The 26,991-nt window shown below is 31.1% G+C and overlaps 4 protein-coding genes across 5 annotated transcripts; 2 read left to right on the forward strand and 2 right to left on the reverse strand.

Moving 5' to 3' along the window:
* Window positions 1–1,863: 1,863 nt before the first annotated feature.
* LOC115719260 (homeobox-leucine zipper protein REVOLUTA) lies at window positions 1,864–7,623 on the forward strand. Of its 2 annotated transcripts, none has more exons than XM_030648225.2 (18): window positions 1,864–2,993; window positions 3,104–3,269; window positions 3,551–3,636; window positions 3,730–3,820; window positions 3,908–4,003; window positions 4,082–4,195; window positions 4,276–4,359; window positions 4,458–4,613; window positions 4,744–4,818; window positions 5,176–5,282; window positions 5,370–5,553; window positions 5,642–5,830; window positions 5,918–5,998; window positions 6,079–6,213; window positions 6,304–6,638; window positions 6,833–6,941; window positions 7,021–7,170; window positions 7,273–7,623. In XM_030648225.2, exons 1-18 carry the CDS (start codon window positions 2,761–2,763, stop codon window positions 7,423–7,425), a joined length of 2,544 nt encoding a protein of 847 aa, XP_030504085.2. In that variant the 5' UTR covers window positions 1,864–2,760; the 3' UTR covers window positions 7,426–7,623. The 2 variants fall into 2 exon arrangements, with proteins under 2 accessions (XP_030504085.2, XP_030504086.2); XM_030648226.2 differs by having other exon boundaries at window positions 3,104–3,263.
* A 1,644-nt stretch (window positions 7,624–9,267) lies between these two features.
* On the forward strand, window positions 9,268–15,047 carry LOC133034583 (aspartyl protease family protein At5g10770-like). Its single transcript, XM_061109695.1, has 2 exons — window positions 9,268–9,571; window positions 14,090–15,047. The coding sequence occupies exons 1-2, from the start codon at window positions 9,268–9,270 to the stop codon at window positions 14,920–14,922; spliced, it is 1,137 nt and encodes a 378-aa protein (XP_060965678.1). The 3' UTR covers window positions 14,923–15,047.
* LOC133029078 (mitochondrial import inner membrane translocase subunit TIM22-1-like) lies at window positions 13,137–16,086 on the reverse strand. The gene is made up of 3 exons (XM_061110993.1): window positions 15,766–16,086; window positions 15,077–15,289; window positions 13,137–13,657 (listed from the first exon to the last, which is right to left on the reverse strand). The coding sequence occupies exons 1-2, from the start codon at window positions 15,929–15,931 to the stop codon at window positions 15,111–15,113; spliced, it is 345 nt and encodes a 114-aa protein (XP_060966976.1). The 5' UTR covers window positions 15,932–16,086; the 3' UTR covers window positions 13,137–13,657; window positions 15,077–15,110.
* Window positions 16,087–18,539: 2,453 nt separating this feature from the next.
* On the reverse strand, window positions 18,540–22,010 carry LOC115719604 (CASP-like protein 5A2). The gene is made up of 4 exons (XM_030648702.2): window positions 21,439–22,010; window positions 21,026–21,349; window positions 19,362–19,494; window positions 18,540–19,092 (listed from the first exon to the last, which is right to left on the reverse strand). Exons 2-4 carry the CDS (start codon window positions 21,232–21,234, stop codon window positions 18,901–18,903), a joined length of 534 nt encoding a protein of 177 aa, XP_030504562.1. The 5' UTR covers window positions 21,235–21,349; window positions 21,439–22,010; the 3' UTR covers window positions 18,540–18,900.
* Window positions 22,011–26,991: the final 4,981 nt, after the last annotated feature.

Genomic DNA, 26,991 nt, shown 5'->3' on the forward strand with positions numbered 1-26,991 from the left:
ATTTTTTTAATTTTTATAACAGTATTTATTATAGTTATCATATTATTTTTATAAATTTTTTTAAAAATGTTTATAATACCAAAAATAAAGTTCTTAATATTTCAGATTACCAAGCGTCTTCAAAAAATTTTAAATTTATTTTTAATAGTATAAATTATTAAAATTTTTACAAGAATAATGTTATAAGTATAATGAACACCTTTGTAAAAAAATAAGAAAAAAAATCCTACCGTACGATTTTAAGTATGAACATTAATTAAAAAATTCGTAAGAAGAATACTTGGTTGATAAATAACTTATTTCTTGGTCTTTGGATCCCCTTACGAGCACGCCCGATTAGTGTAATGGGATGTGTTTATTTATCTATCTCTTGACTCGAAATGAGAGCAAGTTTGAAAAATGATCTTAGAGTCTCTAAGGTTGTTCATCAAACTGCTCACACCGCATAAATTGCACGCACCGTACCACACTACATAAAAAATGTGATTTAAATCTTTTGTGGTGCAATTGTGCTTTGTATTTTTATCAAATCGGGCGGGCAGTGTGATTTACAGTTTTGAATTTAATTAAGGCGGTTTAAAGCACACCATACCATGTATTATGGAATTACCAATTTTTACAACATAATTTTTATTTTATATAAGAAAAAAATATATGCTATTATATATGCATTTGATTATTTATTTTTAGAGACAACTCAATATAATTACTTGATGATTATTAGTATATATATTATAATATTTAAAGTTGAATAATGTTTAAAAATAATAATAATGTAAATTGTTTAAATTATATCGCACTATACCGTATTTTTACAGTGTGATTTTTGTAGTTTTAAGATTTCGTAGTATGATACGGTTGCAATTTGAAAAAAAATTAATAACCTCCACTGCAAATATCCTTAAAAGTCTTTAAGGCTGTAAATTTGTAATAAGAGGTTGACGGTATTACTTTTGTATTTGGATCATACATTTGTTTGTTACTGCCAAGGTAGATTTGGTTTTTGAATAATTAGCTTTTTTAGTCCCTGTACTTATGACACTATACTATGATGCCCCTTAATTTATAAGTGTAGTTAAAAATACCCCCTAAAATATATCAGTTGGAATAGTATAATCCTTCTATCTAATTCTGTTAAAATTGACTAAAGTTGACTGTTAAATTAATAATGTGGCATTATACATAGATAGTAGTTGAAAAATTATATACCATTAGGAAAATAAATTACAAGTCATAAAAATTACAATCACAGGAAAAAAAAAATGAAAAATAACATCCCAAAAAGTAGAATATCATTACCTTAATTTTCCAAAAATCCCATGTTCTTTCTAGTGATATCCATCTCTTCAATACTGTAGAATCCTAATTTTACACATTTTTCTAATTTGAACTGCTAAAAAACGATTGGAATTATTTTAATAAAATTATTTTTATTAAATTTTTTTTAAAAGGTTATAAAATCATTTTTAATCATCTTTCATTGTCAGTTATTATGCCACCTCATAGTCAATTTTCCCTCTAAAAAGAGATAAAATTACTACTCTATCCTTTGTTATAATACCACATCATCAATACAAACAGTATTTTTAAACAAAATAAACAAAAAAGATAATTATTCTTGGTTTTTTTGTTTTAATTTTTTAATTTTTTAACTGAGAGAAGAGAAGCGTTTTGAATGAGACAGATTGACAGAAACAACAGTCTAAGACTATGACTATGACTATTGAGGGGTCTAATATGTCATTTCACTCAACAACATTAGGGACAATATCGTAAATGCGCCGAAAATTATTTAATTTAAAAAATAATTTTATTTATTATTTATTTTACTATTTTATTTATTTATTTATTTAATAATTCTCTTTCTCTCTCTCTTGTCGATATGCGTGCTTTCTCTCTCTAACTCTCTCTTTCTCTTTTATTCTTCTCTCACTGTTTTCACCACAGAGATCACTGTCTTTTCCCTCTCTTTCCTTCATTTTCTCTCTCTTTCTTACAAAAACTCAAAAATCAAAGCCTTCTTCTTCTTCCCAATACTATGGCTGCTCACTCTTCTTTAACATGATTATGATTAGGGTTTCCTTATTTTTTTCTGGGTTGCTTGATTCTCACCAGCTCTTTTCTAATGCTTTAACACATTGTGGCTTTTTTACTCCTCAGGGGAGCCTTTGATTTCTTCTTCTGCTCTGTTTTTTTTTTTTTCAAAAAAGCTTGAGTTTTAAGTTTTTTGGTCTTGGTTAGTTTAGTGGGGTTTTTGTTTTTTGGTTGAAAATGTGTTCTTTTTCATAGTTTTTAAGGAAAAAGGAAGAAGAAATTAGCTGAAGAAACTAAAGTTGGGATTTTTTTTTTGGGTTATGGAGTTTCACCATTTTTGGTTTCTGGGTACCTAAATTTGAAGCTACTGTGTTCTTTCATAGCTTCATCATCAACCAATAAACAAAGGTTTCATTAAAATAAAAATAAAAATACAGACTTTGTTTTCTAGCCCCATTTTTTGGATTTTGTTACCTTAAACTACAAGCTACTAGTGTTTCGACGAGACCAAGAATCTTCTCTCTCTGGTCTTAAAGCTTTACTCGTCCGTTTACGTCTCTCTCTCTCTCTCTCTCTTTCTCTATTTTCTTTCTCTTTCTTAAGGACGGACTTTACTAGGACAAAGAATCTTTCACAAAGAAAAAAAAAAAACCAAAACAAAGCCACCCCATCTAATTTTCTCTGTAAAAGACTATTTTTTTCTTGGTGGGTTTTTGAAGATTAGTAATGGCTATGGCTGTGGTCCAACACAGGGAGAGTAGTAGTGGAAGTAGTATTAACAAACATCTTGATAACGGTAAGTATGTCCGTTACACCACCGAACAAGTTGAAGCTCTTGAAAGAGTTTATGCTGAGTGTCCAAAACCAAGTTCTATGCGTAGACAACAGTTGATCCGGGAGTGTCCTATTCTCTCTAACATCGAGCCTAAACAGATCAAAGTTTGGTTCCAAAATCGAAGGTTTGATTTGATGATTTTTTATTACACAACTGGGTTTTGATCATTTTTGTGTTTAGATCATTAAAAATGGTAACTTTAATTGTATTTGGATTTGGGTTTTAAACAAACAGGTGTAGAGAAAAACAAAGGAAAGAAGCTTCAAGGCTTCAGACTGTTAATAGAAAATTATCAGCTATGAATAAGTTATTGATGGAGGAGAATGATCGCTTGCAAAAACAGGTGTCTCAGCTGGTTTGTGAAAATGGATATATGCGGCAACAATTGCATACCGTTAGTGTATATTTTCTCTCTCTTTATACTTATTTAAATATAAAAAACTTGAAATTTTTAAGGTATGTTCTTTGGTGGGTGGGAAAAAAATGATATTTTTATTATTAAAGGAATTGGAATCAAATTTGGTATGAGAATGATAATGTTTTTTGGGTTTTGTTTGTTTGTACTTTTATACTTACCTGGTTCCAAAATCTCTTAGGTGTGACTATATTTGGATACTGTCATATACATAATATATGTGTATATATAATATAATAAGCATAAAAAATTTGACTTTGGTGCAGGCATCAGCGGCAACTACAGATGCAAGTTGTGACTCTGTGGTTACCACTCCTCAACATTCCCTTAGAGATGCTAATAACCCTGCTGGGTATATAATATATATAGCTCTCAAAATCAGTGATTTAATTTTCATGTATTGTGTGGTTTTTGATTTCATTTTCATGTGTTGTGTTATTGGCAGACTCCTCTCTATTGCAGAGGAGACCTTGGCAGAGTTCCTTTCAAAGGCTACAGGAACTGCTGTCGATTGGGTCCAGATGCCTGGGATGAAGGTTTGTTTCTTGTCTTATATCAATCTAAGAACATAATTTGATTTTGCTATATAAATATGTTATTTACAGTTTCGTTTGTTGTTTTAGCCTGGTCCGGATTCGGTTGGGATCTTTGCTATTTCACAAGGTTGTAGTGGAGTGGCAGCAAGAGCCTGCGGTTTAGTAAGTTTAGAGCCTACAAAGGTAAATGATTTGACCGAGCTAAATGTTTTGTCTTAGTACCCTTTTTTAGTTTCTTATGTTTTGTTGAATTCTTAACAGATTGCAGAGATCCTTAAAGATCGTACATCGTGGTTTCGGGATTGTCGGAGCCTTGAAGTTTTTACCATGTTTCCTGCTGGAAATGGAGGAACAATTGAACTTGTTTACACACAGGTAAACAAACAACTACTGAGATATCTTACTATTTATTATCTGAATACTTAATGTTATGATATGTATTTACATCAATGCAGACTTATGCTCCAACAACATTGGCTCCTGCACGAGATTTCTGGACTTTAAGATACACTACTAATCTAGAAAACGGCAGTCTTGTGGTGAGTGTCTTTGTCCTTGTCCTTGTTCTCCTATGTATCATTACATAAGTAGTTGTATCGGTTATGAAGGAGACTAATGTTACATTGCTTTCTTATAGGTTTGTGAGAGATCTCTGTCTGGTTCTGGTGCTGGTCCTGATTCAGCTTCGGCTGCTCAGTTTGTAAGAGGCGAAATGCTTCCTAGTGGATATTTGATTCGGCCATGTGAGGGTGGAGGGTCTATAATCCATATAGTTGATCATCTAAAACTTGAGGTCATTACTTCTAGGCTTATTGTAAAAACTCTTAGTTGATTTTCTGAATTTTGAAGGCTTAGACGAGCCCGTTTAAAATCCATTTTTAGTTTCTTGTATAACATTTATATAATATGTTCTCGCTTTGCAGGCATGGAGTGTGCCCGAAGTTTTGCGCCCTCTGTATGAATCATCTAAAGTAGTAGCACAGAAAGTTACTATTGCAGTGAGTACAATTTTTCTGTAATGAAGCGTTGCGTTTAAACTTTAAACAAGTGTTCATGTGATTCTTGCTGGTTTCGTACAATTTCTCTCGTCTTTCTATTGAAACCATTAGTCATTTGGTAGAAACATGTTAGTGGGGATGGTGTCCTAAGCCTAATAGCGTATTATAGGCACAGTCCTGTGTCCTATGTCCCGAGGTTATCATGATAATCCTCATTTCAAAATGGGACTCACCACTCGAGTTTTTGAGCATTGAATTCTATTTTTGGAAGAGAATGTTCTTGCTTCCATGTGTAATCTAAAGATAGAACACGTAGAATGGATTGATGTCGGTATTCACTAAAATTATTTTGTACAGGCGCTGCGCTACATCAGGCAAATAGCACAAGAGACGAGTGGTGAGGTGGTATATAGTTTGGGCAGGCAGCCTGCTGTTCTACGGACTTTTAGTCAAAGATTAATAAGGTATCGAATGTTTTTTCTTCATTTAGCTCCGTTGTTGTCTTTTATGTGGAAGATTTGTTGTTAACTTGTGGATCGGTTATCTTTCAGAGGTTTCAATGATGCTGTCAATGGATTCAATGATGACGGCTGGTCCATTGTGACTGTTGATAGTTCCGAAGATGTTACTATTGCAATTAACTCAGGGAAGAATTTAAGTACCATAGCCAATCCTGCTAACTCCCTTGCATTCCTTGGAGGGGTTCTTTGTGCAAAGGCTTCTATGCTACTCCAAGTAATTTTATAACTTCGCAATGTTGGTCGTGTTTTCATATGTTGTCACATTGATTCTAATGTTGTGTATATTTCCTGTCGTCTACCAGAACGTCCCTCCTGCTGTCCTGGTTCGGTTTCTAAGGGAGCATCGCTCAGAGTGGGCCGACTTTAATGTTGATGGCTATACTGCATCTGCATTGAAAGCTGGCTCTTATGCTTATCCGGGTATGAGGCCCACAAGATTTACCGGGAGTCAAATCATAATGCCCCTCGGCCACACAATTGTACATGAAGAGGTATGGTTTAGAAAAGAAAACGCACCCTTTCACTAGGAAAATTTCTTTACATCTTTTTTTTGCTTACGGTGCCTTTTTATGTTTCAGTTGCTTGAAGTTGTTCGGTTAGAAGGACATTCGTTGGCTCAAGAAGATGCTTTCCTGTCGAGGGACATTCATCTGTTGCAGGTATGTTTACGGTGAAGGGCATGATATCAGATAGTTTATGGTTTAAAATGTTAAGATCATTGTTTTGTTTGTTTCGACAGATTTGCAGTGGAGTTGATGACAATGCCGTCGGTGCCTGTTCAGAACTAGTTTTTGCTCCAATTGACGAGATGTTCCCAGATGATGCGCCCCTACTACCTTCTGGTTTCCGCATCATCCCATTGGAATCAAAACCAGTAAGAGTCAAATCGTTCTGGTTTTGGGACAACTTTTCCACTTGCTCCATTTTTATGTTTCGTTAATTAGTGCTTTTGTTCATTTTTCAGTCTGATTCGAAGGATGCATTGCCTGCACATCGGACATTGGATCTTACATCCAGTCTGGAAGTGGGACCAGCAACAAGTCTCACGGGTGGAGATCCCTCATCGGGTCAAAATGCAAGGTCGTTATTGACTATTGCCTTCCAATTTCCTTTCGAGAGTAGTCTGCAGGATAACGTTGCTACAATGGCACGCCAGTATGTCCGTAGTGTCATTTCCTCGGTTCAAAGAGTTGCAATGGCTATATCTCCATCGGGATCAAGTCCCGGAATTGGTCCCAAGCTTTCACAAAGCTCGCCAGAAGCTCTTACATTAGCCAACTGGATCTGCCAAAGCTATAGGTAACACTTCTTCGCTTCTTTTTTAATGTTTGTCATACCGAAAAGAACCCGAGCAAATTTACCAATTACCAAAACTCTGTGATGGGGTTAAGACTTGGTAGCTGCTAAGTGTAATATAAACTACGCAAATAGCACTCACACGATCGATGTGGGACATTTTAGCTTATTAACATATCAATTTTTTGCATATTCAGTTACTATATGGGATCAGAATTGGTGAGATCAGACAATTTAGGTGGTGGTGACTCACTATTAAAGAATCTATGGCATCACCAAGATGCCATTTTGTGCTGTTCTTTAAAGGTATGCCTTATACAATTTCATGACTTGGTAGAACACACTGATATCGAAAAATAACCTATCTACCTTTTGTCGATCACAGTCACTTCCGGTATTCATCTTTGCGAACCAAGCGGGGCTCGACATGTTGGAGACGACATTAGTGGCTTTACAAGACATAACATTGGATAAAATCTTCGACGAGTCTGGTCGCAAGGCATTGTTCACCGACTTTGCCAAATTGATGCAAGAGGTGAAATTTCCCACTCGAAATTTTGTTTATTCATTCGAAATATGCCAATGAACATTCTTTTTTCTTAACAACAATGGCATTTTTTGTTTAATTTGTTAAAAGGGGTTCGGGTGCTTGCCTTCGGGACTCTGCATGTCGACGATGGGACGCCATGTTTCGTTCGACCAAGCTGTTGCGTGGAAAGTACATGCTTCGGAAGATATCAACAGTGTTCATTGTCTTGCTTTCTCTTTTGTAAACTGGTCTTTTGTGTGAAAACACTTTGTTATATTTTCCAAACACATCTTTTTCCAACTTTGAATATACAAAAATGATAAATTTGAAGAAAAAAAAAAGAAGGAAAAGGAAGAAAAAACAAAAAAAAAAAGAGAATCAAGTTTTGTAATATCTGAACCTAATCCCAGGTTTGCATTAATATTAATTTAATTTAATTTTTACTTTTATTTACCAAAATTTTTGTTTCTGCATGTAAATTATTGGTTTGTGCTTTCTATTTTCAGTTAGATTTGTAAGAATATTGAGTTCATAAAAACTTTGGCTAAGATTTAATTTCTTATAATTTTGCAAATTTGAATATATTCAAATGAAAAAGTTAGACCTTGACTTTTGGTTATAATAGTTTGAATTCAAATTGGTCATAATTTATATATTGAAATAATGTTTAATTTAGAATGATAATTATAAGACTATAATTTATGCTTTGTTTCAAATACAACAATTTTATAATCAACTCAAAACACATGATTGGAGATTGTTACTGTCAATTTCCAACTTTGTAGGTATTTATTAATTTTAGTGTGATTGTTACACACCAATTTGCATTTTTAATATGAAATGTAATAGTTATATTTATTTAGTATTTGTGTACTTTTTTAATTTGGAATAATTTTAAGAGTTGTTTGTGGTAAAATTCTTTTATGTTTTAAATTTTTACACTTAATACTCTTACATCTTTTTGTGGCAAAATTCTTTTATGTTTATTTATTTATTTTTTTTTTGTAAATTTGAAGTGTCAGTTAGATAATACCGTTAAATATCAACTGAATTATTACGGTATTGATTTCAAAATTTTACTTTCACATATACACTATACACAGTGGTTATCTTATTGGTATTTAACGGTGATATTTAAATAATTATTTAAATTTGTAAAAAATGTTAAACTTAAAAATATTTTGCCGCCAATTAATTTTATGTATTGTTTTTATTTTAACTTTTTGTTTTTAATAAAAAGTGAGGTGTACCTTGAAAAACCCCAAAATTATATATTGAATTCCTTGCCAAATCATAATCTTCATCCACAATTTTTTTAAAATAATAATAATAATAATTACATAATCTTCATCCACCAAGAACGAGTTTAGCAAGAATGAGCCGTGTGTGAGTAATATTAGTAGTCAAATCATGAAAATTGTGATTGAAAAATTTGTGAGTACTAATATTTGATTAGATTGAAGATGAATAAGATAATTACTAAATTAAATGTTATGAGGAATTAACTATGATTACTATTATTAAAGAAAATGCTTCGCATTCTTCATATATAAATTAATGAAAGTATAATGTGAGATGAAGGTTAGGGTACAATGTCCACAAATATATCTTTGTTTTGTTATGTTCTTCTTGTCCTTTGAATTATTCCATCAAGCCTTATTCACACCAATACCACATATATAAAAATATATTTATTTTATTTATTAAAATTTTTTAATTATCAATATTTTATATATATTTATATTTGTGTGTGCTATACATACATATATAGAGTAATTTGTGGAAAAACCTTTTGTATTTTCAGTTTTATACATTCAACCTTTTGATTTTTTTTTGGCAAAATATCTATTAACTTTACTATTCTTTACAAATTTAATGTGTCAGTCAAATCTTACTTTTAAATATCAACTGAATTGCTATTGTGTACACATATACGTGGCATGTTTTGATTGGTGTTATCCGCATTTCCAAATATAAGTGACACGTGTACATTCCGATCAACCCATTCATCTTAACAAGTACATTCACTAAGACATGATGCATTGATCACTCAGTCCATAGGTAGATCCGAACATAATATTCAGATTTAATTGGTGCTTCAGAATGATTAAGTCAGACAAGGTTGACACTTGTTCTATTAACAAGTATACGAAGAGACGAAGACGGATACCCTCAGGGGTCACTCGGAAAGGATATTCGAAAAGGAATCTGGGAACGAACAAATATTCAGGAATTATTACGTGGTACGTCCCCAACAAAAATCTAGAGAAATCAGGCATCATGTCCCCTATGTCACGTCTTGGAAAAGCGCACAACAAAAAGAAGATCACCTTTTCTAAGCAAATGCCCACTACTCTAACATTCTCACAAGAGACCAACGGCTCACACCCAGCTGTCACCATCATTCGTACATATGTGTATAGACGACGGTTGTCCCCAATTGTAGGCCTCTTCAAATCGGTGAAAAGTCAATATTTTGATGTAATTTATTCCATTAGTGGACTTTTTTCAATTTACACACACTAATAGGTCCAGGTCAGCCTGTTCCATTAGTGAAGGAGCCTATAAATATGACATTTTCCTATGCAAAGGGTTAGAAAATTAGCAAGAAAGACTTGTATGAAAATATACTCCATAGCTTGAGAACTAATAATATTAATTCGTAGAGTAAAGTTTATTAACACTCCAACACGTAAAAAATCTCTTCTTGTCGAGTTTAATCTTATTTTTTTCTACTTAATCTTTTTTTAAATTGATTTTTGAAAAACTCGGTAAATAATGGTTTCGAAATTTTACTATCACGTGTACAAAGATGTAAACAATGACGATCTCAGTTGGCCTTTAATACAGTGGAATTTAACTTACACATCAAGTGTGTAAAGAAAATTAAAGTTAAGGTAATATTGCCAAAAAATAATTAAAAGGTTAAGTGTATAAAAATTAAAACATAAATTTTTTTTACTGCTAATTAACAATGTATATAATAAATTTCAAAATAGAGAAAGTGGACTTTTCCATATTTGTTACAATGGAAAGTGTGTGGTGTCTTGCATATTTGATTAGTTTTATTTTATGCATTAATTAAAAAGGATTTAGGTTAATATTTGCAATAATAATATATATATTTCACTACGTACTTGGTTTGGTTACCATTACTAGTGATTGGATTTTAATCACTATTTATAATTAGTACTTTTTAACATTTTTAGTTATTGGATAAATTGCAACTATATAAGATTTTCTAATTTTATTTTAAATAATTTACAATATCAAAGTCAAAATTTTCAAATAATTTATCGCACTCTCATATAAATATCAACAATACAGACATACCTCCAAAATGTTTAAACCCTAAATTCATCACCCTATAATTATGAATTTTTTGAAAATTTATGGAGAAAATCCCCTATACTTATATCTATACTACTTTAACAAGCAATTTTTCATTCCTACATTTATATATAATGCATATATATGTATATGTATAGGGAATGGTAAAATAATTTGAAGCATTGTTTGTTACAATAGCTGATTTAAATAAGGTAATAATGATGTTTTTAGTGCGAAATATAATAGCTTTGGCTCCTGATGAGTCAACTAAAAAACTTTTTGTCGTGTTGGTGAGGAACATTAATGCATATATATATACACACATTATCATAATTATTATGTATATTATGCTTAATTACTTTTGTTTATCAAATTAACCTACCTACCTACCTATTACCTTGTGAAACTTTTAATCATTAGGCTACATATTAACCCACTAATTATCCATCTTTTTCACTCTTACGTTTCACAATTTTAGAGGTTTCATACATATTATATTAACAAAAATTTTACATATATATTGTTAGTTACAATATTAATATTTATTTACTGTGCTAAAATTAAATTAGTACTAATTTATTATGTTTTAAATTCTGAAAGTAATTTTTTTTATAGTGTTACTAGCAAATAATATAAAATATTAAGATATATGATATTTATAGTTAATCTATAGTACACTCTCTAATAAATACTTATGTCTAGTTTAGCATGTAGAAAAGTTTTTTAGTTTAATAATTTTTTTTTTTCATAATTACATACCTTATACTTATAGTTATTGTAAATATTTAAATTTTTTTAAAAATTTACATGTAAACTTAAATAACTATAACATAAAAAAATAATAATAAATAAACTAAGAAACCACCAAATACCAAAACAAATATAAAATCTACTTTAAAAAAATATACATAAATACATACTAAGACATATATAAAGAAAAATATATTGTTTTTTATTACGTACGTACGTGAAGTGTGAGGTAACATCATGCGAAGAAAAAGCTGGAAAAGCAATGATGAAATAAAATATATAAATATAAATATATATTTATGAATATTATTAATTATTATATGAATATAGTAAGGTCGACCAAACCAAACCACACAGAATGAATTAAATAGTTCTACTCCATTAATATATATTTTAGGCATTTATTAATGCATGAAAATTATATATATAATTGCATGCGTGGTGGTATAAATATATTTATATATATATATATACTAGGTAGGAGTTACGTGCCGAGGCACGTAAAGATTAGTTTTAGATAAAGTTTAGTTATTTTTTTTTATTTCTTCTTATTTAGATTGTATGTAAAGGTATGATCATACGAATAATTTGTTTTATCAAATTAATATTTGTGCTATTATAATTGGTTGGTAAAATATAATTAGGTATATATAAATCATAATAAAATAATACTTATTATTTACTTTTAGAAAATTGGGTATATGAAATACTTGCATACACTACTCCATGTAAATCCATAAATAACAAGTCAAGAGAAAGAAAAACAAGCTCAGCAGCAAGAAAAGTCTCAACACTAAATAAAATAAAATTACTGTAAAAAAAAAAAAAAAAGGTAACTTCTTCCTAATCTTCCATTGGTTCAACTACTTGAATGGTGAACTGATTGTACTTTGAAGTCATTGTTCGGTTTGCATCTAAGTTTTTTGGACAAACAACTTATGTTCGGTTTGCATCTACGTACAACTGAATTCTCCATTCTAAAAATATATACTTGTCGAGTATAATATTATTAAGTTATTGTTTAGACACACAAGGATATATATAGTTAATGGCCTAATTAATTAAGAGATTAATTATTAGATATATGTGAATATGAAATAAGAATGCGTAATGACCTTTCTTGAGAAAATTATTAAAAAGAAGATTAATTCAAGATTACGTATGATATGTATAGTTAATGGCTTAATTAATTAAGAGATTAATTATTAGATATATGTGAATATGAATGAGTTAATTAATAGAAGATCTGTGGAAAATTGAAAAACTAAAAATTAAGAGATGGGAAGAGAAGAAAGGGTACCTATGCAGTAAGAACAGCCTTTTGCTCAAAATCTTTAAGTTGGAAGAGACACTATAGTCGATGACTTACTGAGCTATATATATAGTAGACATACATATATGCTAGAGTATAGGATTAAACCATAGAGTATAATTGGGTAGACATACATATATGCTCGGCACGTAACCATAGAGTATAGTTTACTGAGCTATATATATTACTAACAGGAGTAGAAATAAATATCAGGTGATATTATATTAAAATATCAGGTGATATTATATTTATTTAATACAAAAGATATATATTTAATTCAAATTCATATTTAAACAAAAACAGAAAAACAGAAAAATCTATATCTTGTTACATAAAGTTGTTTCCTGAAAAATTTATATCTACTATCAAACCACGTATATTATAATTGGACAATGACAATTTAAAACCCAGCAAATCTCTTTACAAAATTCTGGGTAAGAAGTGCCAATGACTTTTCCCTTCTATTTTCTGCCAAGAACAAAAACTGTACTTAGTATAAGGAAAAAAATTACAAGTAAAACCCAAACTAAATGCAGTAATTGGCAATATCTATCAATCTTTGATTCAACTCATATGAATCTACGGGTGAAATATATTAATTAATCCTTTAGACATGACTAATAGTACATAGCCAATTTCCAACCAGCTTATTCAAAAGTGTAAAATATTGTGTAGTAATATACAAAATATAGCTTCATCAATAAAAATGAAAAGCATATGTATGTATAAAATTAAAATTACGGAATTACCAACTATTGTTAATGTCTTGTTAGTTAAAACATAATTAGTGTACTTAATCAAATATCTACATTAACATTTCAAGGAAAATATTAAGAAAAACAAGAAACAATTCATCATCAAACTGTTTTCAGAGCATGAACGCATTATAAAGCCCTAATCATAGTCCATTACAGCTATATTAACTCTGTTTGGTTGCTAAGAAAATACATATTTTCCTGGAAAACCAAAGACAGCCTTGAACTCAAAAATATATTTATACAAAAACATATATGTATGTGTGTTGGAGCTCTTACACTTCCAAAACGGGCCATAACTCGATGAAGAAGAGGTGGAGCCTCCTAAACTTCAATAAACCTCAATCTGAACAGAGTAACCAATAATAAAAACACGATAAGGATCAATAGGGCAACAATACTACAAGAAATTCAACAAAATAACAAAATCACAACACAGAACTCTACAAAAACAAATATACTGGTCTAGGATCGATAGCAATTTTCCAAAGCCCCTCTAAACAGCTAACTTCACCACATTGTTGATTTGCAAATAAAAAAAATTCCACATCTCTTTTACCAAGCTCCTCTATCGAAAGCTCGGCACCAATTTTCTCCCAAAATAAGATAAGGAACAATGCCAAAGAACTTCAAAGTACACAACTCCTAATTACTTGCTACGTAAATAGTATCGGTAAAGCATATCAAGCAATTACTAACTCGCGAGATGAAAACCAAAGTATTGAAGGAAAAAAAAATACACAATGTGTAAGTTTTTACTGTAAATTGCACAACCAAGATACCTTGGTTAGCTATGGCGATGGATCATACACAAGTGGTGAAATTGGTAGTGAACATCTCAAACTCGGAACAACTCCTGTAAATGGCTTTGTTTTCGGGTGTGGTAGAAACAACAAGGGCTTGTTTGGTGGAGCCTCAGGACTAATGGGGTTAGGAAGAAGTGATCTCTCATTAATTTCTCAAACTGATTCATTGTTTAAAGGAGTTTTCTCTTATTGTTTACCTTCAAGTACAGAGCCTAATGCTTCAGGCTCATTAGTTATGGGATTTGACTCATCTACTTACAAAAATTCAACACCAATTTTATTTACCAAAATGGTACAAAATCCACAACTGCCCACTTTCTATTTTCTCAACATGACTGGAATTAGTGTTGGTGGAGTGGCATTATCACTTTCAAATTCTTCTTCTAATAATTCTTTTGGTAAAGGTGGGATTTTGATTGATTCTGGTACAGTCATAACAAGGCTAGCTCCATCAGTTTACAAGATTGTGAAAGAAGAGTTTGTGAAACAATTTTCTGGGTTTCCTTCAGCACCTGGATTTTCAATATTGGACACGTGTTTCAATCTGAGTGGGTATGATCAAATCAACCTTCCAACATTGAAAATGCAGTTTGATGGAAATGCTGCTGAGTTGAGTATTGATGTGACTGGTGTTTTGTATATGGTTAAAACTGATGCTTCTCAGATTTGTTTGGCTTTGGCAAGTTTGGCTTATGAAGAAGAAATTGGTATTATTGGAAATTATCAACAGAAGAATCAAAGGGTTATTTATGATACTAAAGGCTCTAAACTTGGATTTGCAGAAGAGATTTGTAGTTTTAATTAAATATCATACATTTTCATTTAGATAATTTGGTTGGGTTTTGTGTATATATTATTTTGTTGTTGTGAAAGAGAAAAATAAAAAGAATAAATGGGTTACACAGTATATGCAATTTGTGAATTGTGATTATCTTTTTTTTTTTTGTGTAATGAATTACTTTTCTCTTGCTAAGTTTATATTGTAAAGTTTGCTTATCTAGACGCAGAGAAAACAAATCCCATAACAGCAAATGCCTTTGCAGAACTCCAGCTCCTGCGCCCCATCTGCTTTGCCTGATAAACAAATTGCTGCTTACCACTCATCTCATCTCGAGTTATAGGATTATCTAGAGAACCTATAAACAAACCCATGGCCAACCCAAGAGCGCCACCTACAAAATTTACACCATCCAACATAATTAAGTAAATCTAACTTACTGAGTACAATGTTCTTCAATTAACAGAATCAAATAATACACAAAAATTGACATGTTAGCAGAAAAAAATAAACAAATTGAGGTTCCAACATGAATCAAATTCTTGATTGTCACGAGTTTGTAAAAGCTAAAGTTACAAAACAAGGTTTTGCAAGCATTGTTGATAAATCTAATTCCACAAACCATAACAAAACTTGAAAAGGGAACATACTCCTGGTGTTTAACAATGGTATTAATTTTTTTACATCTTTTAATAATTGTACATAGTTTAAGACACCAATATAACACCGAATACAGATTCGGCTACAGTGAGATCAAACAAGCCAAACTTTTCCAGGTAATGAAAGCATAAAGAAGTATAAAACTGAAACAAAGGAGCAAATAAACAAAAACAGATTAGAAGAAGAAAAAGGGTTTATTTTGGGGCATACCCATGACTCCACTAAAGACACTACGAACAGCACAGTTGTTCCAAATGTCTTGGCCGCGAATTTCCTCAACAGTGGGCAACCTTATGGGCTCAATCGGAGGCTTCTCTACTTCTTTGGGGATGGGAGAAGCGTTGGGAACTTCATTATCGGGAGTAGAAGTAGCCATTAGAATACGAAGGAGTCAAATATGGCATCAAAGGAAAACCCAAGTCAAGAATAATATCAGAATTCAAAAGAAAAGGAGGGTTTTGGAGTTGGCCGCCAGTGAAAGTGAATGGTAATAATGAGTACTGTGTGTGTGGATCTCTAATCTCTTCTCTTTATAAGGAGGGTTTTGGAGTTGGCCGCCAGTGAAGGGTTTTAAACGTGGACGATTATTTTTAGGGTTAAATTTAATTATTTTTGGGGTTAAATTTAACAGAATATTCTTTTATTTGTAAAGCATATTCTGTTAAACCAATAATTGCCGTTACATAGGCACTTTTAATATATAAAGATATATATATTTATGCAGTCGAATGATTATATATGAAATGAAAATGAATGTGTGATATTCGAATGAGAGAATGAATTAGTTTTGGTAGTTGGGGTTGGTGGGTATATTTATAGGACAATACATGATGAGAATGAGAATGTTTATATATATGTACTATACTACTACGTACTTACATTAATTATATTCCATAAATTATGTTCCAACTTTTGGCTACAAAATCCTAAAAACATCTAACTTTTTCTGTATTCATTAATTAATTATAATTTTAGCATCCTAAATTTATTCAATTTTTTATACAAGGATAGATATTGGTAACTCAACAATCCAAATCATATCATTGTGTAACTATGAAGTAATAAATTTAGCTAAAATCATCAATAATAATAATAGGGTAAATACCATTTTGGACCCTGTGTTTTGCAAAAGTTACAGATTGGACTCTGTGTTTTGTTAAATGACAAAATAGACCTTGTATTTTCTAAAATAGTAAAAATAGGATCCTGAGCTTAATTTTTAACAACTTTTTTTTTAATACAACCAACTTGAAGACAATACTTAATACGAACAGATGCAAAAAATGTAAACAGTTTTGTCATAACACTTTAAGATCGGATTATAATTAAACTTTATTTTGACAAAAAATCAATTCAAGGTCCTATTTGTATTATTTTAGAAAACACAGGGTCCATTTTGTCATTTAACAAAATACAGGGTCCAATTAATAACTTTTGTAAAACAGAAGATCCAAAATAGTATTTACCCATAATAATATTGAATATTTAATTACTTTCTGAAAAATATTATATAGATAAGATTTCTACATTCTAATCTTCTATTGAGAATCACATAATATAGAAAAAAACAGCAAAAACAACATTACAATAAAAAAAATAACATAAAGACATCAATAGTCCATATTTTTTGTAAATAAAAACGTATAAACTGTTAAAAAAAATCAAAATTATATATAACCGTATTTTTTCTAATTTTTTTTAACTTTTTATAGTATTTATAAAAAATATCCCATTAATTAATACTTCGTATTCAAATTTGTTACATCAAAAAACATAACTAATTAATAATTATAAAATATCTTTATATATAAGTTGTGATTTTTGGCTTTACAATTGTGTTAAGTGGGAATTGTTTACGTAAGACAGAAGGAAATTGGGTTGCTATAAGGCACGAGTAGTGTTTAGTACCACAAAACATCAATAGTATTTAGCACCACAAGTGATATCTTATAATCAATTAATAATATTCTATAAAAATTAATATATTCACTTATATAAAATTTAATATTTAATTGTATCAATAACAATATTATAACGATATTATATTAGTGCATTTTACCATTTCTCCTTTTATTCAAGCAATCATAGTTGATTGTAAGAGACATACATACAACTCAATTATTCTATTAATGTATAAATAAGCATTACTCGCTCATATCAAGATTATTAAAATAAGGCTAATTAGGATTTTTACTCTTGAACTTTAATATGTACCAAATCATACCTTCTGAACTTTTAAAGTCCTTAAAAATATCCCTGAACTATTGAGATTGTTGAATTTAAGGATTTTTTTTCAATTTTAATAAAAAAGTCTAACATGAATGAAAATTCAAGATGCATAATTTAGTACATATCAAAGTTTGAGAGGCATGATTTGATAAATATCATAATTAGAAAACATAATTTAGTACATAAACAATCAGTGAAATAGTAAAATTGAATGAAATTAGACAAAAATCCTTAAATCCAACAAATTCAATAGTTCATAAAGTATTTTTAACGACTTTAAAAGTTCAAAGGGCATGATTTAGTACATGTCAAAATTCAAGGAGCAAAAATTCTAACTAGCCTTAAAAAAAATTAGGAAATTAGGACTTTTTAGTCTTAGTTTCATTCACTTGTGATCCTATGATAATGTATGCTCTCTCTCATATTACTAAGCACTATTTGTTCCAAAATTAGAATAATCTTAAAACTACTTTCAAAATACTCAAGTTACTTACAATCCAACAAATTTACTCATTAATATATATAAATGTGAGTGGTTGTATTAAAAAACAAAAAGGAAAAGAAAAAGGGTTGAGAAGTTGCATGATGACAACCTAGCACGAGATTCTTATTTCATGAAAAGTATGCATTACTATGTTATTAATTTATAATTCATATTGTCTTTAACCAATGCTCACATGACTAAGAAACAAAATAAAACCATCCTAAAATGACTAAACAAAACCATAGGAAGAAGAAGAAGAATAAGCCAAAAATGTCACTCAAAACCTATTTGCATAAACAACAACATCATCAAAAACCACCTATATGCATACAAATATATCTGATACTATGTCAAAAATGTCCAATATATTCAATATTCAGGTTGAGAGGGTATGTATGTTAACCACCCATTATATCTCACCACCACTTGAAATCTTTTGTATTGTTGAAACAGACTGACTCACACAAACTATACACAAAATTACAACCAACTTTTTTTTTTTCATTCAAGGGCATTTTGGTAACATGTCACACAAGGACACAGCGACGAAAAAGAAGAAAAATAGCATTTTCAAACCGAAGCTGCTCTTCGTTCTTATATTTCATTCAAGTTTTCTCATTCTTGTAGTACACTCACCGAGATGCTAGTGACCAGAAGTTTAGAAGGAAAGATGGTAATGATGTGAACCAAGTTATAAAAGCCATGGCTGTAGCAGTTTCGAACTGTGCACAGTGGTTGTGTGCGCAGCTACCAAGATCGTTGTCGATCAGAACTGTGATACCAGCAGAAGCACATGCTGCAGCGAATGTAAGAGTTGAAGTCATCTGCAGCAGAAAGAAGGGTCCTGATTAAAACATGAAAATGAGCACCGTGTAACTAAAGAAAGGGCACATGCGAAATTGAAATATGTAATCCATGAAAAGTGCGAGTTTGAAGAGAGAAATAAATAAAATGACTGGTTCAAGGCAAACACACCCCATGGTCTAATCTAATCTACCACGTTAAACCTATTGGTCAAGAGATCAGGGATCATGCTCTGCATCTCCCGAAACTATCTGTTTGCTAGAGTATTTTTCGCTATGAAGAATCTTACCCCATCACCAACAGTGAAAAAGCTCACAACCCGATGATTCTGTAAAGAGCGTCTCACTAAAAGAGCATACATGTCAACGATGGCCAATGAAAGGCTCCACACACACTGCAAACCAGCAGCCGCAACAAGATAGCTGAGACAGGAAACATCAGAAGAGGTTATGAGCATCCACAAAGTTTGATATACAGAACAAGCACAAGAAAAGAAAGACATCACAAATAGACTTTTCATATTTAAAGAATATACATAATAAGCCCCTACTTTCACTGAGATGGAAATTCTTATATTGACAGCCAAAGATACTATATGAAAAACTGATCTTCCATATCCTTTACCATCACATGAACAAAATGAGTACACTCACAACATAACATGTCTACGTACATTGGTTTTAGTTTCATAATACATAAAGTGAATAGCGAAAATAACAGGGAGATGTGTTCATCAATTTTTTTGTTTTCCTACAACAGCAGTCTTAGAGTTATCCTTTATTTTATGTTATGCAACCCAGCGGCAACCAGTACTTATCTTGACAACACTTTTTATCCAAAGAGCAAAGAAAAATAAATAACATATCTAATACCCTCCATTCTCCTACCACAAAAAGTTAATAACATTAAAACTTTCAACCCCCGTTGGAATAATTTGATGAGCGCTATTTTCTGTTAAGGAAACAAGTACGATCAAGCAACTATATATTATTCCAGTGTAGGGGTTTTCTTGACTAAAGGTCAAAAACCTTTCCAAGCATGTGAAGGTAAGCTGTTTTTATTTTTCACCCTTCACCTTTAGAATAAATATAGACGGAGAAATTCATGGAGCATAGATTGAGTGATCAAGTCCATGGTCTGCTCTCATGAGGTTTGGGTTCAATGCCTCATGTGAACCTACCTAGCATATTACTATAAGCCATTCATCCTAAAGACTGAGTTTAGCAGGAGGACTGTAGCATGAAGAAAAAGTAAATACAGACGTAGATGGATTGATCTTTCACAGAAGTAAACTCCTACAATTAATAGTTACTATCTTATAAGCAACTTCTAAACATGATCCATTAAAGAAACAATCATGGTTTGGTGATGATACATCCAATTCGATCCAATAGTAGTAGCTACGTAATATACTGATGCTGCTAAAAAAATATTATGATTACCTTCAAGGATCAGAATTCTTATGTAGTTTTAACCAAGTGTAAAAGGAACCAAGGTATCAAAAATTGCAAATGAAATACCCGAAATGGAACAGTTTCTGAGGTAAATTATTGCCATACGTAAAATTAGAATATGTTCGTCTGTAAAACCAAGAAAATTCACATGAATATACTATTACTGGACCGAAAACTATGAAATTTTCAATTAACCATCAACGGAACACCCTTGCATCGAACTATTTACACAACACTCTGATTACAACACCTTTCAGAGAACAACAATGATTAAAATCGCAAAGTTGAGCAATGCACATAATTTCCAAAAGCAACAAACAGCCTAAGTATTATACAAAAACAGTATAAACACAAATGACAAATCTCTAATGTAATCCTAAGATCAGCCAATTGGGCTTGTTCCTCTAAAAACGAAATTGCTAACATAATACCAGCTAAACAACAAATCAATCAAAAACAAGAAAACCCCGATAAGAAAATTAGGCAAAGAATGCGTTACCAAAAGGCAGTGACAGAAGGAAAGTCACTAGTGGAGGCCATGACAACAAGAGCAGCAGCTGCAAAAACGAATTGGCTAACACGCAAAGCAAGCCCAACTGGGGTCCCAGGCATGCCCTGTAAGTCCTTCATCCTCACCCTCGGAGCATTACCACCTTCTGTAGTTGGAGCATCTTCCACTGGGTGAACCGAAGCATGGCTCACATTCATTTCCTCAAAACCCCCAAATAACAAAAGAACCCTAATTTTCACTTCATAACCAAATTCCTCAAAAACCCACACCCAAAGCCAACACTTTCAGCTCTCAAGCTCAACCCTTCGGTATCTAATCAAAACAATTTCAACAAAAACAGCTCAAAATCTATTGTAAGAAACAAACAAAAGAACTCGAGCATCATCCATAATTTCGCTTACCCCTTTTTCTTCAGGAAACCTAACAGAGTGAGCTTGAGTCTCTAATTAAGAAAAACCCAGATGAAATCAAGGACCTTTAGAACGAAATCGATGGTCTGAGGTTGTGATTGTTCGGAGATCTGAACGAGTAGAGAAACCCTAGCAGTAAAAAACTAGTTTTGAGGGAAGAATCATCGGTTCCTCCGATAAAGAGATGAACTTTTCAGGTTGACGGCGACGGAGGACTGGTCTAAGAGTCTCCGATACTCACCAGGAGATTGGGTAGGAGAGATTTCTGGGTGTGGGACGAGGACGACCGTAGTCGGCTGCTGTTTTTTTTTTTTTTTTTGGGTATTTATATATATGTATTATAGGGAGTGAAAGAGAATAATAATAAAGTGTTTAGGGGAAAAAAGAAAAAGAAAGAGAATGTTAGGGTTGATTTTTTGTTTTTGGGTACCTAACTAAGAAGAACAACTAATGTTGTTTGTTTGTTGTTTATGGAGGAACCAATCCTCACAACACTCCCAACCAAGCTAATGATAGGGATGAGTTGATTTAAGCTTTTTCATCTTGAGGTGTTTTTGTCCAAACTCCAAATGGTGTTGTTTGAATATGACTTTATTTTAGGTGTGTTTGGTAGTGATTAAGTAATTACATGGTAATTGTTTAATTAGATGTAACTGAGGAGTTTTAATTACACTTTTCAATTGGTATGGTTCTCAATAAGAATTGAATGTAATTACATTGTATAATTATTAGATAATATAATTATTAAAGTGATAATTAAACAATCTAATAATTACAATATATTTTACATTTGAATTTCTAATATTTTGTTTGGCAAAACAATTAGTAGAAATAATAAAGTTTTTAGTAATTACACAAAGTAATTACACTCAATTCTCACAGAGTTCGTGAAAATTTGAGAGTATAGTTGGAACTCCTCCATTACCTAGGGTCAGGCTTAAGCATAAGCAGACTAGGCTCGTGCATTAGACTCACACTTTTTGAGCCCAAAATAAAAATAAAAAGTTTTATTAGGCTTTTATTTAACTAAAATTAAATGTATTTTAAACAATAAATATTCATAGCTTAGTTGGTTGGAGTAAACATATCATACATGTTATGAGTTCGAATCTCGTGACACTTATTTTCAATAATTTTTTTATATATATATTTAACAGTGGGGATCCAAAAATTTAATTTGTTTAGACTCATATATTTTTAAGGTCGAGTCTGCCGTTACCTCCAGTTATACAATTTTAATGCAATTATATGAACTAACAAACATGTGAATTACACACAAAAAGAATTGAGAATTTAAAAAGAATTGCTCTCCAACAAACTATCTCATTGACTTGTTATACTCTCCCATATCCCTCCTCTCCTCTTCATCCACTCCTATTTCTCCTTCCTACTAAATATAATGTTACTCTCAAGCAAGGTTCATGCATAGTAGACAACAAACGAACTTGATATACAAGTGAGGCTCTTCACAATAGCCTCGGTAGCATTAGGTAATTTTATACGAGGACAAGAGCTTGGCAAAATGCTGCCCTAGAGAAACATATTTTTATTTATTTATTTATTTATTTCTATTAATACTCATGTGAAATAGATAGTGGAATAATTCATATTTCTATGTTTTTTTTTTAATGAATCGTGTAATTTTATTAATAACAATCAATTAAAATAATAGTCTGCAACCCAATCAGAACATCTCTTCTATTAGAAATACGATCAGGATTATAATCAAAAAAACAAGCCAATCAATTGGTCGCCTAATTTCTAGATCGTTTGACAAAATAAACTAAAATAAAATTGGATGAAAAAGATTGTAACTTCACAGTTAACCTTAAGAACACCTATTCAATTTCATCCGTTGCTGAAAAAATGCAACAGCATAAACTATTGCACCAGGTTCATTCAACCCCTTAGCTTGAGCACTTAACGATTGTACAGTGTTATAGAGTTGCAAGGTTATAGCTTGAGCACTGCACCCTAACCATTGAGATTTTATACTCTTAATAAAATTCATTTCAATATAATCAGATTTACTAATTAATAAAATATCAGAATTCATTTTATATTGCATGGTTCACGTGATTACTTTCACGATTATATGTTTATTATATAAATTCTGAAGATAGAGTTATTCATGATTATAGAGTTGTCTACACAGTGGGAAATAACCATGATTATATGCTTCAAACTACTTAGTCCCACGATTTATCAATGCACTAGATTTACACTGACGTGATAATCAATAATGTGATTTACTTACACTTGTATAAGTAGAATGTCCTTTTCAGGTCATTAGCAAAGTAAGCAAGTATCAGATGTATCAACTATACATCGGACTGGATCGATATTGATAGTGAAAAAGATATCATAAACTTATCGTTATGTATTTTCTAAGTCAATGTCACTTAGTTGATCTTAGGTCAATTAATCTCAATCCTGAGATGATCAAGTTCTAGCTTAATTGTACTATACGAGTTCTTTAACTTGTTCGTTACAACTGACCAATATGATCGATCTAATACTTATATATTGGGAACTCAGTAGTTCAATCGAGTGGGAGCGTTAATCACATAAATGGAATATATAGCTTTTATAAGTACATACAAGTGAAACGATAGTTTTCTTAAAGCTTGGTTAAACGAGTTTAAATCATTGATGTCTCATTTCGGTAATTATATTAATTTTATGAAATATCATTTATAAGTAGCTAAGTGTTTTAAAGATAAAATATATTGAAGGGTAATATGGTAATTTTTTTCCTATTCAATGTAGACCATATATAGAGGACCATTGATTATGTAGATTGAAATAATGGATAATTCATAATGTATTTATATCTGGTATATAGAGCGTTCTATGTAATCAATAGTGTAATTCCAAATCTATAGTAGAGTTAAGAAGAATTAATAAGTTAGGAAATCTACTTGGTTTATTTTTGGATCTACTTATTAGAAGTTTGGTTACATAGGCTCATGGTCCCCATATTGTCTTGGATAATATCATCTTGTAGACTCAACTAATTAATTTAATAAGTCAAATAGAATTTGAAAATAGACTACGTCTTATTTGAAAAATTTCACCAAGTTTAAGCATTCTTTAGAAGAAAAGAGAAATAGGGGTTTACTTGTTAATTAGTACACTTCGTGAGTCTAATTAATAAATATATTTAAATTGTATTTTATTTTATAATTATTTATAATCATTAAAATAAATCTGGTATTTAAATAATTAAATGAGAGAAATGCTAAAATTAGAAAAGGCACTTTTGTTTCATTAGTTGAAATAAAGTGGCCAAAATCTAACTCTAAAGCCCATATGTATATTCGGCCCTAAGAGTAAGATTCAGCTCAAGTCTTCATTCCAAACACATTTCATCTAAACCTAACCTTATGTGAATACCTATATAAAGAAAGAGAAGAGAATTGAAAAACTTAATGTCACTTATTCCTCTTCTCTTGATTTTCGAAAATTACATAGTTTCTCTTTCAAAATATTGTTCTAAAGGTGTTGGAGTATCAACCCACACTATTAAAGGTGATACCTAGGCCTTTGTAAATGACTGTGATGAACACAATTGAAGGAAGAGAATATCTAGGTTCAGATTTTGATAATGTTTTGCTACAAACATGAATCAAGAGCTAGAGAATTGTACGGAATGAATCATATTATTTTGGTGCCATTAATGTAAGTTTTTCTATAACTCTTATGTAGGGGTGTTCATCCGATCCAATCCGCACTTTTTTGGTCAAACAACATCCAATCCGCACTAAGTGCGGATTTCATATTTTGGATCCAATCCGATCCGCATAAGAGTTTAAATCCAATCCAATCCAATCCGCAATAGTGCGGATTGGATCGGTTATTTTAGATCGGTTACTTTTTTAATAATAAATTATTTAATATTTCATAGAAAAAAAATTAAAAAAAGACTATTGTTTCTTAATCTCCAATACTAATCTATTTCCATCTCTATTTATATACAAATTAAACCAATATACATATATATCAATATATATACTTATCTTTAGATTTACACTAAAATATATATGTATCTAATTACTAAAATAAATAAGCTAGTATATATATTTAAACTTTATGTGTATGTGTCTATCTGAATAAGAATTATTTTTCTTGTGTTTTTTTATTACAAAATAAATAAAATGCACCAACTCAATATATTACTAAAAAAGATTACGAAATTAGAAGTTTGTGTCTTTTTTTAATTAAAATGTATTACATATTATAATTTTTTTAAAATATATATAATTAAGTGCGGATTGGATTGGATCGGTTACTTTTTGAGGTCAAACAACATCCAATCCGCACAAGTGCGGATTTTAGATTTTTCAATCCAATCCAATACGCACAAGTGCGGATATTCGCATTTTGCGGATTGGATTGGATTGGATCGTGCGGATTGGATTGGATCGGATACTTTGTGAACACTCCTACTCTTATGTGTTTATTTGTCGTTTTTAGGAATTTCATATTTAGGATGTTAGATTATAGAATTATAATCAACATACATGTTAGTAAATATAGATCCTGGTAAAATAAGTTTCCAACACTAACAATTTCTTTAGCCGCAGAGAACTTGTTATTCACAACTACTAGCAGTGATTCAATGACGATTCATCAAAAAACAAAGAAGACGAATCAATAACGAAACAAAACAAAACATACAAAACAATGTCACAAATACAAGACTAATCTTAGTAACTTAAATAAAAGACACTTAAAACCAGATCAGAAAGACAAGATTAATTGCAGTAGCAAAATCAAAAACCCCGACAAAGCCACACCTAAACCCAAGGAGGGTCGGTGGGTCTGGCCGGAGAAAAAAGACAACCTTAAATGGCTAAAGATTTAAGACGAGAAACCCTGCAAGCAATATAAAATATTTAGAGAAACCCTAGGCTATATTGTTATAATGAGCATGTTTTTATGTTTTAAGTGTTCAGGAATTCTTAACTTTAATAATATAGTGTTATTTTGTGGGAAATGTTACCAACATTTTTTTTTAAGTTAGCTTTGTATAAAAGGAAGTAGTAACAATGAGAAGATGATCATATAGCCTATGCTATGTGGACATTGTCTTAAATGAAAGCTAATTGAGAACTTGTAGTTGTACTAGTGGATTCTCAGCCTCCTCCAACACATGACCATTTCTAGGATAATAATGTAATTTATTCTTTATTTTATTTTGTAGGAAATGTTATCAACAAAATTTTTCAGGTTAACTTTGTTTGAAGAGAGTAGTAACAAAGGGGAGGCAATCATCTTGTCCATGCCATGTATACATTGTTTTAGATGAAAGCCAATTGGGAGCTAATAGAGATAACTTAGACTTACAAGTGTTTACCAAATTGACCTCATTTTTATCTTGATTTCTAGAACGAGATTTTTCCACCATTCTCGAATGTTTGAGACTTTCTTTAGATAAATTCTTTTATCCTCCAACCTCCTCTAGGTAATTTGCCGATGATAGTTTCAGTCCGAAATGAGTTAAACAATTTTAAGATTACCCAATTTATTTAGAGTGATTTG

This window comes from Cannabis sativa, chromosome 2, assembly GCF_029168945.1.
Source record: "Cannabis sativa cultivar Pink pepper isolate KNU-18-1 chromosome 2, ASM2916894v1, whole genome shotgun sequence".
Classification (NCBI taxonomy): Eukaryota; Viridiplantae; Streptophyta; class Magnoliopsida; order Rosales; family Cannabaceae; genus Cannabis; species Cannabis sativa.